We start from the raw sequence: 16629 nt of genomic DNA, 5'->3' as shown, positions 1-16629 counted from the left end.
GGGATGTTATTAATTCTGCAGAGAATTCAAATTCTTTCTCACTGGATCTCCCAGTGTTGTCACGTGATCAAGATCGGCCTGTGAGTTAATGCCACGCTGTCTAATATTGGTTCGAGCTGAAAAACGGTCCGCGCTGCCCAGCTAAGACGAGAAGTGCAGTTTCGTTCCAATTTCATTTAGTTTGTTTTTTGATGTTTTTCATATGCAACAGAAATGGCAGCTGTTATCAGTTTGACAAAGTGGTGGCCGCACCAGTGCGACCTCTAACAAAATGTACTCTGACCGGCAAGAAAAAAGGTAGCAGTCTGGAGCCCTGAATAATCTTGAATGACTAATTTATTAGTCGGCCATTCTGCCCATCTCTATTTACGGAATGAAATTAGCAGCTAATGAAAAAAGCTTTAGAGGGGAAGTGGGGGATTTCAGGAACAGACATTTTGTTTTTGAAGTTGCCAAATCTTGTGATGCAGACTTCTTGGGTGAGCCCAGTTTAAGAATAGATTTGAGCATTTTTGTTTTTAGAAGGTGCTATTTTAAGGCTGCAGTTCTTCCCCAGAAACATACACTGCCAACCAGAGATGGTGCCTTTGGTTTGTTCAAAGAAATGACCAAAAAAATAAATAAATAACTGAGTGCTAGAGTTTTTGGATTTGTATACAGATAAGATCATCTAAATAGCACTGCTATGCTAAATTATTATTTATCAGTTATGAATGGTAATATTTCATAATATTTATAATAAACCATAACAGCAATAATAATGATTATTACATGTTAATAATATAAAAATAAATATAATTTAATATTTAATTAATTTGTATAAAATAATAATGTCGTATTGCTATTAAATATACAATTTTATAACTATTAATATTTAATAACATTAAATAATAATGAATATTAAATATATATTATTATGTTAATAATAAATATTAAATATTTGTAATGATTAATTAATACTTATTAAACAACAACAATAATAATAATAATAATAGTTATTATTGTTGTTATTTAAAGGTTGCAGATTAACTCATATTGGGTGAATCCTTGAGCAGCTGAAAGGCGTTAAACTGCAAATACACAAATACAGTCCCATGCTGCACAGGAATCCAAGTTTGTCAAGTCTCTCTCTCTCTCTCTCTCTCTCTCTCTCTCTCTCTCTCTCTCTCTCTCTCTCTCTCTCTCTCTCTCTCTCTCTCTCTCTCTCTCTCTCTCTCTCTCTCTCTCTCTCTCTCTCTCTCTCTAGCTGCTCTTCTGCTCTTAACGTGTCGTTCGGTTGTGTTCTGGGGTGCCTTACAGCAGCATGGCGACCATATCCTGTGCTACCACTGCTGATGGTTCCCAGATGGCTGTAGAGAGCACTTTCTCTCTCTTTCTCTTTTCTTTATTTGGAATGAAGCCTAGTTATAGGCTTGAGTACATTGAGAGGAGGTGTTGGAGAGAGAGCGAATGAGTAGGCTGCAGGACCTGCGCTGGAAAACAGAGCCGCGTGGGATTGAAGAATCAGTTTTGGCTATTGTAGTGACACTCCAGAATGACTGACATAATAATCCAAATTTACTCTCATAGACATGCTATAACATTCACATTACATGCCTCCACTGTCGTTTTGCTGTTCTTATAAAAAAAAAAAACGTAAACGTCTGCTCTGCTCATCCAGCATGAGTTGCAGTCGCATACAGTGCAGCACGAACGAATCACATTTCACTGATCGCGTGACAATGGCGAAGGATTCGTTGCACAATAAAGCGTCTGATAAATGTCATATATCTTGTAGAATGCGCGCTCAGCACCGCCGCTGCCTTTACACAGAGTACGTGAAATCGCAAATCCAAAAGTGAAAATAAAACGTGAGTTCCTTGGTGCGCGCAAATTAGGCTGCATACAATAGCCCGTCTCCCAATATCAAACCTATCTCTGGACTGTGTAGTTGTGGATCTGGTTTCTGTTTTGGTCTCTGTTTGCACTTTGAATATTGAGATAGTAGACTACTGTAACGTCTGAAGAACGACAGACGAGGGAGGCTCCGTTTCTGAACTTTTAATCGGAACGCAAGAACAACTGTACACAAACGCACCAGCCTTACTCACTCGCTCGTTTTCCCCTACCCGGCCTTTTCCGAACTCTCCACCTTATGTGCAAAATAAAACAACAATTATAAAGAGTCTGTGCGTTGCAGTACTTTGATTATGGTTGCACTTGCACTTATTGTTTGCACTTAATAAGACTAAGAGAAAACTGTTATTTATTTTTGTTATTTATACTGTTTTTATTTCTATGTTCAATATGTGTAAAGGAGTTCAATCAGGAGGTCACACACAGCCTCAATCAGAAGTTCTGGAAGCTCATTAATGTAAAGTAAGGTCTGAAGAGACTCATATTAAATCATACAGGAGAGAAGCCAGTCAGTTGAGTTTGTGGCAAAAACTTTAGCAGTGCTTGTATATTGTTGTCTTTCAATGCATATGCTAATTCATAGTCATAAAGTAGAACTGAAATGACATTCATTAGAAGATTATTAGTTAAAACATTTCAAAATGCATCTGGGTGGGGTTGCACCAGCCGTTCGTAAGTTCTTTCTTAAATTGGAACGTAAAGTCAAAACTAAAGGCTTAGTAACTACTACTAGCTAGTTTATAACTAACTCCTATTCCGTTGCACCATTTGTTCGAAAGGCAGAACGTAGCTAGTAGGTCGTAAGCTCTCAGCAAAGTAATGTGTAGTCGCATAAATTACGTTTAGCCTCGATGATCCAATAGCAGCCTTCAAATACGTGAGCAGATGTTGTGTTGAAATGCTGTGAATTTCAGTTTATCCTTCATTCTTTTGCCTCACGTTACTAACGATAAAAATAAGTTTCCATTAAATCCGATAGCCTACTTGATCATGAATAGCATAAGTGTTTTTATATGTAAATAACATTCAGAAACTGTATTTGAAATGAAATGAATAAGGATCAATAAATAAATATTGATACAAAAAATAATAACTGATATTTGACATGCTCAACATTGACAGATGCACACAGCGGCGTGCTGTTTAGGATGGGTTTGTGTTAAAGATAGCCGCTAACAAAGTCATCTTTTCACATAATGTTCTCTCTCTTAAAATGTAAGCGAGTGTAAATGTCAGCATAATCATATATGTCTAAAGAATTGAAGTCTGTCAGGTAAAAGAAGAGCTTATTGATGCAGTTCAGTCTGTCTGATATTTTATTCCATCCATTACTCCTGATTGGAGGCTGCCGTAAATATTTAGTTTATACGTAGAGTTACGCTTCAACTAAGTTTAATGGTGCAACGCAAAAATATTTATAAGTGCGCAAGTCGTAACTTAGTGTCCATTTACGTCAAAACTAGGCTAAGTTATAACTTACGCACAGCTGGTGCAACCGGCCCCTGCAGACTATTTTTCCAGTCATGAACTTAGTCATTGAGGATTTCTAAAAATCTTTTTTTCTAAAGATTTCTAAAAATCTCGTCTCGTTCTCGTGAGCCCAATCTCGTGTCTCGTCTCATGAGATAAGTGTCTCGTCACACCCCTACAGTATGTGTATTGTGATGTCAAAACATTTGGTAACTAAACAGAATGTCATTTAATTTAGTGACAACGTTACAATGTTTACATGGTACAATAACTTGTAGTCTACTGTTTTTATTAGTTCTTGCCAAAAATTTCATGATTTCAATTAATAATCTTGTGAAACGATTCCGATCTTGATTCAATATCGATTAATTTGGATAAATATCAGGTACATTTGCTACGTGTTAATTTTTCTCAAGGAAACATACAGGGAGCCATGTCAGCTGGAATTATTATTAAAGGTTAAAATGAACAACTCAAGTTAATAATAGTTTTCTTAAGGCCCATTCACGCCAAGAACAATAACTATAAAGATAACTATATTAGCTTCCACACCAGCGGACAATATTGTTCTGTTTATTCTAAGCTCGTTCTTGTCTGTCGCTTTAAATGCTTGAGCTTGTTACAGCAGGATGGAATCTGATTGGCTGTCAATGTTTTTATCATTCATCAGCTATAGATAAAATCGTTCTTAAAGTGATTCCAATGACATAGTTTCTCTGTGCTATTATTGTTATAGCTTTTGTGTGGACTCTGCTATTCTTTAATATTGATTGACGATATTTAGGACTATATCTTTATTGTTATCTTTATAGTTATCGTCCTTGGTGTGAACGGGCCTTTAGACTTGTATATCTGCTTTGTGTGCTCAAATACTACGTTTCACAATAGCGCCTTAAACATCTTCGGTGATCGTCGTGCAGGTGGGGGTCAGTAGCTTATTTACAGTGATTAACAATAATCACTAGACTAAAAAAATTAACTAATTGAATAGTTAACTAATGTTAAAGGGTTAGTTTACTTAAAAATGAACAATGTCATCATTTATTCACCCATTTGTTCATCTTCAAGACAGAAATGAAGGTATTTTTAATGAAACCTAAGAGATTTTTGTGTCTAAAAAAAAAAGTCCACCCAAAACGTTGGTACTTGAAAAATATCAGAGAGACATTGTAAAATAAATCTATATGAATCATTTAACCCAAGTCTTCGAAGAGACTCGATCAAGCAGATTTAATGAAGGCTTTTATTCACTTCACATATAAAAATGTACACAAATAGAGCAGCACATCAATTGTGGTAAATGGAAACTCTATTGTTCTTTCTTGATGAACAAACATCATTGGGTGGTGAATAAATGATAACAGAGTTTCCAGTTATGAAGTAACTTTTTTAACAAATTGAAACTTATCGTAAACTGTTACCTATTTTTAAATATGGTTTGGACCGGTTATGGGGGGGGGGGGTTGAACCATCAGGAGGTGGATGAGGGGCTCCTGGTTTTTGATTTGGCTGTGGATCTAATGGCCTAAATGCTTCCCAGGTTCTCCCTGTCCCTACTTAGGATCGTAGTGGGCTACTAGTGTGTAGGAGGGGTCAGGCTGGAGACAAGCTGTGAAATGCCGCCGCCGCCCCGTGTAATTTCTCAGGTTACCGTGAGTCTGCTGTGGCCTGGCTCACATTGGACTGCCCTTCCCCCTCACTGCGAGCATGTATGTGTGTGGAGGGAGAGAGCTCTCAGCGACCAGTGTCTTGTGAGAGTGCTTTTTTCTCCTGATTGCATTAGAAGGGCTGCTCAATGTGGCTTGATATCTTCAGCCTGCCATCATGCCAACAGAGATACAGCTATACAGTATACAGTGTAAGTCCAAAAGACCTCCAGTATAGACCATGCAGTGCTCAGGCTCGTTTCTGAAGTGAATGCTCTCCACTCGCAGTGCTGATTCGGGATGTGTTGTTTCCAGTCTTCATTTGACTTCTGATTTTTAATTGTTTGTTCCATAACCTTCATCGTCCTTTTCCCCAAGAACTTTGGATTAAGTTTCATTCCACTAAATCTGCTCTGCTCTCAAGGTCAGTACGGGTTCCTTTCATTTCCTCATTGCACGTTTTGTTGATCTTACGGTTCTTGGAGAAAGACACCTGGCTTACACTGCAGATAAGTGGCTCCAGAGTTTCTTCTGAAGTCTCTATACGAGTAGGTGCTGGTAGCCTGCAGGTTTTTTAACTGTAAATGCTGAGAGGGCATGCTTGACTTTGGAACCTGAACCCTTCACTAAGGTCATATTATCTGCTTGATGAAGAGCATTTACTTATTTTTCATCAAATTTAAATTCACTTCTGCAGATTTGTCTGAAAGCTTGAACATTTTTCAGGTACATTTTTACAGCTTTATTTGACAACTGTAAGTGAGTGATTTGCAGGTTGATATCTCTCAAATATGTAGACACTATCAAACCATTGTTGTTTCCTTGCGAGGCTAAAACTGCACAAGTGGCTCAACCAATGAGTTTGGGGCAGGACTGTCTGTTTGACCAGCCAATGGAAACCTGTAGGGAATGTTCAATGACGCTAGATGAAATTACAGTTCTGTAAATTATTAATTCTGAGTTTTGTGTCCTTTTAGATTTTTTATTTTTTTATTTTTTTAAGTTGACATGAAATGAAAGCATTTTCCAATGTCCTTATTGTGAATGATTGATCCATGCATATATGATTTGTTTTTTTAACTGTTTTTTGATCCTGTTATTTTTATTAAAATAACATAACTCGATCGATCTTCTGGTGAAACGACTTCTCTCTGGTGGTGAATGCTGGACTTCTCCAATCATTTAGTCTGCTTAAAACCCGGACCGTTCTTAGAATTTACTGCAAGCTCACATTCAGGTCTGCCTTCATCCAATCAACAACCGATGGATGGATGAGTCCCGGCCCTACATTTTTTTTAATTATTAATTATTTTTACTCGGATGTACATCACAATGTTGTTAGTTACTTCCATCATGTTGCATCATGGAAAAAAAATAATATTTCGTGCATTCTTTTGTGTTTGATATTCAGGGTTCCCTCGGTCATGTAAAACTTTTAAAATAGTGGTTTTCAGGGCTAGAAAAGTTGAGGAAATTAATAATATTTGAAAGTCATGAACATTTGTTTCATATAAATAATTGTTGTTATCAATACAAAACATTTGTCTGTGGAAAGTTGCTCTTTGTGAGTGCAGTTGCTATTTTTGATGCAAAACAGGAAAGTAAAGTCTTGGAAATATCATGGAAATTCATTGTTCAAAAGGTGTGAAAACTGGATTTTGTGGTATGCATATTTACAGACCTTTCCAGCTGTTATGTTTGCCTTTGGTGTTCTTGATGTAGCGACACAAACTGAAAAATTCAGAAAGTCCTCTGAGACTCATGAGGATTTTCTACCTGACACTAGAGTTGGGGAGGTCACCGTGCATTTTGGGCCCCATTTGACAGAGTGTTTGGTACTAAAGAAGAGGGAATTGTTTGGGCAGGCTGTCGGACAGACCTAAGCAGTGCTCCAGTCATGTGAACAGAGGCTGCCCAGGCCAGAAGAATGTGTTGAATGTGAATGACGCAGCTTTGACGAAGACATGTGACTTTGAGAGCGATAGATAGAAAGGAAAGAGGAGCGGGGAGGAGAGCAGTTGACTCATGCAGGCAAAGTGCAACCCCGCTGACCTTTTTATGCTAGCGTAACTATCGCCCCCTTGGATCAAAGAGCAGGGATGGAGGGAACTGAAGAAGAGAGGGGCAGTGAGTGAGCCTGCCCTGTTTGCGTATTTGTTGATGTCATGCCCCTTTGTTTCTCTCCATCTTGGTCAGATGACTAGCCCATGCCTTACCACTTGGTGTTCCACAGCTAGTGCTTAGACGTAATCTATAACCTTTGAAATGCCTTTTGGATGGCCTTGTAAAGGGTACACACACTCATAAAGACGCTTGCAAACTTTTGTGCCTTTGTTTTTAAATGCCAACATTGTTATACGTATTAGTTGCAAGTAGTCAGGCATGACAGTGCTTATTTCAGACTTATTTATTTATTTATTTCTACATTCATAGAGGCATCAGAACCAAAGAAAACACTGCAAAACAGAGAGCCTCATTGCTTGTATTGACTTTATTTATGTATTTATTTATTATTATTTTATTTATTTTTGTTTATAGTTGTTTCATTGCAATGACCGTATGACTGTTTAAAAAAAAGAAAGTTAAAATTCATAAAATTGGTGATAATTGAAAGAAAGGTAGGCCTCTCTTAAGAATAATAATTGTAAGTGTTTTTTGATATCATGAGATATTGTAAATTACCAAAATATTGTAGAATATTGTATAATTTCATTATATGGGGCATTTTTGTTTTTATTTAGTTAGGATAGTGATATGGGAGGGAGATGGGGAACAGAATTTTATCTCGAGTCACCAGAAGCATGACTGGACAAATCGACTTTGGCATAATGCACTTTTTTTTCTTTTAAAATATGTCACTCACCCCTACAACTGCTCTGTAATCTACTCCAAAAATACTTTAAATGATTTTTTTTTTTTACTATGGTACATGCCCAAAAATGTTAGTATGACAGCACTTTGTAAGATAATTTTATCCACTAGCTGAACTGAAATGTCTTTGTATCTAGCAGAAACCTGAGTGAAACTTTACATTGGGCTAATAGCTATTGATCAGTGAGCTGGTTTCTACTTTGACAAGCACAATATAGTGCAACAGCCACAGTTTAGTTGTCCTTTAGAAGTAGAGATCGACTGATATTGCTTTAATTTTTTTTATTACCAATACTGTTTATGTGCCGATAACCGATATACAGAACTGATATTTATTTATTTATTAGCATATTTCTGTTTTTGACAATTATAACAGCACTGAACTGAACAAACTGTTTAACATTTTTAAAATACTGTAATTTCTGCAATTTCACTCCTTCCTTGTATACAAAACAAAAACACGCTTCTAAATCAATAGTCTGAAAGAGTGCATATGTGTATATATAATGCACTGTCACTAAAGTATATATTTTCTAATAAAATCTTCAGGTATATATATAAAAAAAACAGGTAACGAATATATAGCATGAAAAAATACTTCTAACAAACAGAAAAAGCATTAAATATTCTAAACTGCCTTAATAAATAAAAAACATAACTACTTTAGTGTAGTCAAGTTATTTTTACATAATTATTTTATATTGTTTAAATATATTTGCTCCCTTACTGCAATTTACTCTTTTGCCTCTTATACTGTATATTTCTAATAATTTTTTACAGAAATGTTTTTTTTTTATATACTTTAATGTGACATCACTGACAGACTCTCTCAAATATTCTCTAATCATAAACAACTCATTATTCTTCTATCAATTGATTAGATTAGCTCCATTCCCACCTCCGCCTCCATTGCCATAAGCTCATTAGGAGATCACAGCTATGCACCTGTAACTAGTGATTTGCAGGCATGTTTTCTCACAGTCTGCTCCTGAACACGATGTTCTCCTGTAGGGGGTCACTGCTTCTAATGGGCTGAAATCATGTCTCGTACACACACCTCTCACCCCTCACCACCTGCTTGGACTTTAACAAGACTGTAATTTATGTGTGTGCACAGCCACAAAAAAAAAAAAGTGTTTTGGAGAGTCTTTTTTTTTATTTTTTATGTCTAGCTATTTATATGATTTAGGAATGATTACATCTGTTTAAATAATTTTATGTCTGATGCTTATGATTTGGGCTGTTTATAAAACAACCCAATTTGGAGCATTTTGGCTTTTGGTGTGTCCCATTTTGACCCAGTGCTGGGTTTTCGGGTTGGTTTAAATGTTTGGCCCAACACGCTCGGCTGTTTTATTTAACTCAACTATTATTTAAAAATTATAATACTGCTAGGTTAAAATTAACACATATCCCAGAAATGGGCACAAGTATAGGGAAAAAAATGTGTAGGCTATGTGTGTGAGAAAGTGCAGAAAATAATGATAACTCAACCGTTATAAAGTTAATGTATACTGTGTACTTACAAATCATACTGCAGATAATATTGTCTAAACTGCACAGACCTTTGTAGGCTCTCTTGAGGATGTCTTGATGGCAGCGTTCATTAAAGGATCTCTCAATATGTTCAAAAGTCATTCAGATCCAGTTCTGCTGTACAGATGTGGATGAGATTTCAGTAGAAAAATCTGGTCAGTCATCTGTCTCTCACAGTCCTTTGGGACACTAATGCTCAAGGTTAAACAAGTCAAAATGACTTGCAACATGTCATGCATTGTATTTACTACTTAAGAAGTCTTCCATGCTCCAGAGTTATATGGAAGTCATAAATAACTAAATGGAAAACACCAGAGCTGGTGTTTTTTGGGACTTATCTAATCAGTGCCAGAGAAATGTGTGAAGGATGCTCTGGGATGCTGCCTCTTTTTCCTTATCTCCACTATGCCATGGCTCCATTTCCTGTACCTCTGTCTTCTTTAGGTATATTGGGACAATTAGATTTGGCCCAAATAAATTCTAGCCTGTGCACTAAATGTGATTTTCCTGTGGTTAGCATCGGGCTTAGATTGGATTATGTCGGGTGACTGGGATGACATTATATGTTATCACAAGAGGCTACTGGAGAGAAGTGGGAAAGACTGCAAGTGTGTAACACACACACACACGCACACTCAACTTCTATGAATTCTGCTTGCATTCTGATCTTACATACAGTAACTATAGTTATCTCATAGATCTTAGTATATCTGGATACTAGATTCTGTTATTATTTCATTTGCAAAAAGCATCATTAACCATTCGGTATTTCCTAGTGGGGCTTATTTATATTTATATTTATATTATTTTATTTTTGTACAAATTTTCAGCAGCCATTACTCCAGTCTTCAGTGCCACATGGTCCTTCAGAAATCACTCTAATATGGTTTGATTTGGTGCTTAAGAAACATTTCTTATTATGATCAATGATGATAACAGTTGTGCTGCTTAATTTTTTTCTTTCATAACTTTGTTCAAATTAAGATCCTTTATTTGAAATAGAAATGTTTTGTAACTGTAGTAGTCTTTACTTTCATGTTCGATTCATTTAATGCGTCACTGCTGAATAAAAGTGGTAATGTCTTAAAACAAATCTTACTGAGCCCAAACTTGTGAACATAGTATAATACTTATTAATTTATTATATTTATCATAATTATTATAAAAAAATTTTACCCATTGCATATTAATTACACGCAATTACATATTTAAAAGAGATATCTGGAACTTTATATGCAGAGGCTTTGCATCAGAGAGTTCTTTCTAATTGGTATGTTGTGTTTTGATGTGTATTGGAAAAGACCCAATGAGCTTATTTTGCAATCCTGGCGGAGCTACAGAGCAAAGAGTCTCAACAGGCATCACTGGGGTGACTGCAACCTTTCTTCTTCACTGTGTTGAAAAGGGTGGTGTTGTCCTCTAAGGGAAGGTGGAGTGTAGGAAAAAGAAGAGAGGGAGAAAGGGGGGAGAAGGAGGCCTCTCGTTATTTTCAGTCTATTGTGTCTACTTCCTGTTGGTCATGGGTTATTGGAGTAGGGAGTTGCAGACTAGCAATGGAGCAAAAGTGAGACAGAACTTCCATATTTTCAGAACATCAACAGCGCAAAGGCAAGATCAGTTTGCCAAACTCTTGGGATTACCAACAATCAACCTCAACAGGTAAATACAAGACTAGCTGTTTGAATGATGCTCCTTTATGCTTCAGATTCTTTCCAGTTCTGTGTGCCATGTGTTCCCGGGCTGCCAGTCTGGTATCCTGTTTTGGAAGAGCCATAGTATTTATATTGAACTTTTCCTCCAGCGTTGCTCGAAGAGGACTCTCACTTGTTCTACAGTCCATTTATGAGCGTTTGTGGTTTTGTGTGTGCATTAGAGCGCTCATCGATGTGTTTACTGGCTATGCAGTCTCGTGACCAGAAGTGGAAGAGATCGGAAGAGGTTGGAATTGTTTTTGAAATGTCTCTTATGTAACTCGTGGGCTTCCTGAGAGCAGCCATATTAAAGCCCGGTTAATGGAGAGAGGGAACCTCTATACCATTAGCCAATATGGCCATGGCCAAATCACATTAATGCTGGACTGCAGCTCTGCAGGGAAAGATGCAAATCAAAAACAGTGTCGCTCCTTCTAGTCCTGCAATCATATCTTGTGTTTTGCTATTAACTGTAGCTTTAAGTCTTGATCAATTTGATGACAGAGGTAAGAAAATCAGGTTGGGGACTATGTTGTTTTGATTAGCCTAGTTAAGATGTGTTGCAAAATGTCCAGCTAAATATTTAATGGTGTGATTGTATTTTCTACTTAATTCGGAGTAGGGCTACTGAATGTAAACAACTCGACTTTGAATGTTATGCAAAGTTTTTTTTAGTTTTTTATATTCATTAGTAGTAGTAGTTGTAGTAGCATAAATAATAATTATATAATTAGAATTAATATTCAAAATAATTCAAACATAAGAAAAATGTAAACACATTTTTTTAAATATATAAAAATATTAAATACTAATATTTGAAAATATGATTGATATATTATTAGAAACAGATGATAAAACATCTTACACGAAAAAGAACTCACGTGGTTGAACTAAAAATCCTTTAATACACTGGGCTAAATCATTAAAGCATTAGTTTAACCATGTGAGTGCCTTGGAATACTTTGTTTCATCATCTGTTAAATATAAGTATATGGATATATTCCAAATTAAAACAATGGCATGTAGCCTTTAAGTATTTCTCAGTTAATTAAACATTGCTTCATAGATTTTCTTGAAAGTAGCCTAATTATTCAAGGCAAGTGTTCATTAAGAAATATGTGCATGTGTTCATTAAAAAAATAAATATGTTCTGCTATAACTTTGTTTCAAACTATTTTCATTGACGAAATAGAGCAAAAACAGCCAATATTGTGTCTAAAATGTAAGTCACATAATATTACTTGTTTGTTGAACTGTTGTATAAAGTCAATATCACATTTGCAATTGTGTTGATATTTGGGAACATGTGTTTGTGTGATATATATAATATATAATATGTTATAAATATAATTTTTACCGCAGTATGTTTCTGTGAGTTTTGTTGTGTGTGCTGTTGCACTCATTTGTTATGATTTCTCCACGAGAGTCTCTCTCAAACACAGACAAGCTGCCCTGAGCATCAACTGTTGCGAACTTGTTGATGTCAACATATCCACTATCAATCAGTATTATCAACAATTTTTGGTGACTGAAGTTTCTGGGCTTTCCTGGTAATTTTTCTTTTTTTTTTTTAAATCAGGCTACTTGTCCGGTCGGGCAAGTAAAATTCTCTTTCACTTACCCGCCCCTTAAAAAAAAATCCTTTTGAGCTCTGTATTAATATTGTATATAATAACATACAATATAATATCATAAGTCAGGTCACAGAGAAATGTCATGTTGCTAGTCCTCTAAAACCGGTTATTGCACAATATCTAGAGATAGATTGTGATTTAAACAGCAGCGTGTTCCATTTGCAACTGCATGTTAACCATTATTGTTTTTGCAACTTATGTGTAACAAGCTAAGGATACCCTATTTCATTTGGAGACTTTAGGAAAGCCCCCCTTTCCCCACCAACATAAACCAGTATAAACTTAGTCGTGACCAACCATGTAGCGAACGAGTGACAATGGAGGAAAAACAGGATGTCTTTTTCTCAAAGTGTGTGTTGGGAACAGATGACCAGGAAGATGAAAATTGCCAGCGAAGTGGAAACTTCCACTTTTGTATCTGTGTATTTTTGCTCAGTTGAGACCGGTTGCTCATCTGTTGTCCCACAGCCAAGCGTGATGGTAAACTGTAAATGATTAAGTCCCTCTCTCTCCTTCTGCTTACGGTTTTGCCCTGTTCCGCACTCTGTTTAGCTCTTTAGTTAATGTTTGAATCCCATCTAAGTGCAGCTTTTAGAAGTCCAGACACTGCATCTGTACTGGCTCTCATCTCACATTTCTTCTGCTGAAGGAGAGATAAAGAAACTAAACCAACTGTAGAGAGGAAATGAAACCAGGCCATTCCCCTGGGATTGCTGTTAAAGGCTATCGATCTCTCTCTCTCTCTCTCTCTCTCTCTCTCTCTCTCTCTCTCTCTCTCTCTCTCTCTCTCTCTCTCTCTCTCTCTCTCTCTCTCTCTCTCTCTCTCTCTCTCTCTCTCTCTCTCTCTCTCTCTCTCTCTCTCTGCCCAAATGATTGATATGGAATGACCTCGACTTGAAAACATGCTGCCGTTCTTGCCCTGCGTATCTGCCACATTGGCGGTAATTTGGAAAGGGAGCAGTGTGGAATAGGAGACAGAAGCTATTTAGTGCAATATCCAAGGACTGCCACAGCCGGGATGGTTTTTAAACACTATGGATGGTGGGTCTCCTAGTTAAACTGTACTAGTTTGCTTTGAAGGTAATGTTGTTGATGGAAACAGCTGGAAGTAGGACCATGTGCACTTTTGTGTACTAGACTCTCTAGCTCCATGGTTTCATCTTGCATACTTTTCAATGGATCAATAGGTGAAGTTTCACAATACCGGATTTTCCCAGAGAACACGCCACAATTGAAGGCTTAAGGTGAGAGAAATGTTATTGCATAGCTTTATTACGGAGTCATGTTTCGCCATAGTTTTTGATGCGTGTCATTTTCAGCAAGCATATGCACCGGTTAAGAAAGCCCTAACCTCCGTTCTCCAAGAACAACAACTGATTGTGTCAGCTGTAGTTTGTGGTAGCCTATGTACATCAGGTTTTTTATTTTGACTGTTGCAACTGGTGTTATTTTCTAGCCTTGTACATGTTATTTATTCAGCTGGTCCTGCTGCATAGGATGTTCCCTGCATTACATTATCTTCTGCTGCTAAGGGCTGTTGTTGTTTCTCATAGGCTGCATTAATAGTCAGTGTTTGTGATTGTCAATGGTATTGACTCTTAAATCGTCCCGTTCTTAGAACAGCTTTCAGTAGCAGCTTGAATACACTGCCTGAATGAACAAGCAACCAAAGTGATTCCCCTTTTAAATTATTGCTATAAAGTGTGTAACCATAATGACAGTGAGTGAAAGAAGTAAATATCAAAGATGGCGACTTCAATAAAGGCCTGTTCAAACTATAAGTCTTTTTAGTCTTATTAAAATGTTTGCTCCAAACCTAATCAAACACACTGTAATTTCATTTTTTTATCTTCTAAAATGTGCTGCGACTTGCATTCCAAAGTGACTTATATAATGATTTTAACATCAAATAAGCAAAAAGTAGACACTTAAAAGTTATATAGACATACTTTTCATGTCTCTGCTAGTTAATCAAAAGAGCTTTTCTTAACCAGTTAGAATTATGCTAACCAAAAACAAAGAAAGGGAAATTATGCATTGCACTGTGTTCTGCCGTGGCTTTGTTTGGTACTATTTTCGTTGGTGAAATAGAGCAAAAACAATAAAATCTAAAATGTCCAAATTGTAATTCACTTAATATTAAAAACACCATGAAATAAAAATTGACAATTCTTAATTTTTTTAAAGGAATAATGCAGTAGCCTATTTATTATTTAAATGGTTTATACGTGCACATAAATTAATGTTCCCTCGTGATCTTTACTAGTGGTGGGAATCTTTTGGAATCTCACGATTTGATTCAAAACGATTCTTGGGCTCATGATTCAAATAAAAATGTATTCTCGAATTTTGAATCGATTTTCGATTTGATACAGAAACGGGTGATCTGAAACATACCTACAGCTCAGGTGTGATTTACACTTTAAAGTTTTGTTAGATTATTATTATTATTCAATCTCATTTTACTTCATCAATCAATCAATTTATAATATCTTACATTTAACTTTTTTATTCATATTTTGAAGGATATTAGGATTCTAGTTATTGTTTATATTTGTTCCCCGGTATGGTTTTGCCATGTCTGCTCTGCTTATTGTTTTGCATTTTAAGGAGCTTGTTTTGCTTTTTTGTGATTATCTGGCAACCCTTCACCTGGAGCTTTAATAAAGAGAGGGAAGAGTTCATAAGAGAGTAGAAGGAGAGCAGCAGTATACAAACTTAGCAGCTACTGTTAGTGCCAATTCGTCGGGAGTTATTTAATAAAGTAATTAAAAATTATGCACACCTTGTAACCGTGTTATTTTACTGTAGCCTGGTGGAGACAGACACTGCTGTCACTCAGCCTCTTTTATTCGTCTCTCACAGCGTTAGCACACGCTCATCTTTTGCACCAGAGATGGTCTTATTATTGGGAGCATAGACTGTAAAAAAGATGGACGACACACTTTTACTCTCTTCCATTGTCGAACACTGGTGCACCACTGCTCTCGCAGTGGACTGCCACCTCCTGTTTTTCCGACAACATCAGGTTATTATCAGAAATGTAGAAAATCGATTTAAAAAAAAATGTGTGAATCAAACTGAATCAGTAGATAGAATCGCGATTCATATGTGAATAATTTTTTTCCCCTGACCCCTAATGTTTACCGGTGTGAGGGCGGGACAACCTGTCACTCACATGAGACCGCAGTAATAGTGAAGGACGATGATCCAAGATCCAAAATCAATTCCCATCCTTGATTTGAATTTCCCATCCTCGGAATTGAACCAGGAAATCTGTATTGATAGCTGTACCTGATGTTATGTTCAAGTGTGTGTTCATTACATGCAGTTTTTGTACAATTTCAAATTAAGTTTTACCTTTTGTACCTTCTGGACTGGATTGAACTTAGAGTTTTATGGTTGTTATAATAGGCTTGATTCAAAAGTGTTTGTGGGTTAAGGACTAGCATGTTAGCTCTCTGGATGACCTTACTAAGGGCTTGGCTTCATATAAAAAAATACCATGATTGAGAATGGGTGTTCTGTGAGGGCAGGACTGCACAGCTGCCTGAATCATTCCCAAGGTTATTTGAATCAAGGTTGGGACAACAGGCCCATCCCTTCTTACATACTGACTATCTTTTTTAACTTTCTCTGTTTCTCTTTCTCTCACATAATGTCCTGACACAGAGGGGGATTTCAGATTTCCTCCCAGATCTCCCACAATACTTTGAGCTTGCTGCTTTTAGAGTCCAGGTCATAGAGCATGAAGACAAGGGAGACTGAGGAATTTATCCAAGAACACAGTGTTTTATTTCAACCTTTCTTCTGCTGGACCTTATACTTTCATGTCTTCCAGACCACAAATACTGAAAGTGGATTGCAGGATAAAGCATTCCAGAA

At 36.7% G+C, this 16629-nt stretch overlaps 1 protein-coding gene across 8 annotated transcripts in view; it reads left to right on the top strand.

The window, feature by feature from the left end:
• Window positions 1-16629, top strand: part of gab1 (GRB2-associated binding protein 1) — a 77289-nt gene that overhangs the window by 12473 nt on the left and 48187 nt on the right. Inside the window, exon 1 of one of the 8 annotated variants that reach the window (XM_082163228.1) lies at window positions 4344-5436. The exons of 5 other annotated variants lie outside the window; for them this stretch is intronic. Coding sequence is in view for 1 of the 3 variants with exons in the window: in XM_082163230.1 (XP_082019356.1) it covers window positions 13783-13785 (3 nt within the window). In the remaining 2 variants the exon portion in view is untranslated. 2 more of the 8 variants (XM_082163230.1, XM_082163235.1) reach the window with 2 other exon arrangements.

This window comes from Leuciscus leuciscus (assembly GCF_965113295.1).
Source record: "Leuciscus leuciscus genome assembly, chromosome: 3".
Lineage (NCBI taxonomy): Eukaryota > Metazoa > Chordata > Actinopteri > Cypriniformes > Leuciscidae > Leuciscus > Leuciscus leuciscus.
Note: the sequence above shows the minus strand (reverse complement) of the source record. Positions and strands in the feature narration are given on the sequence as shown.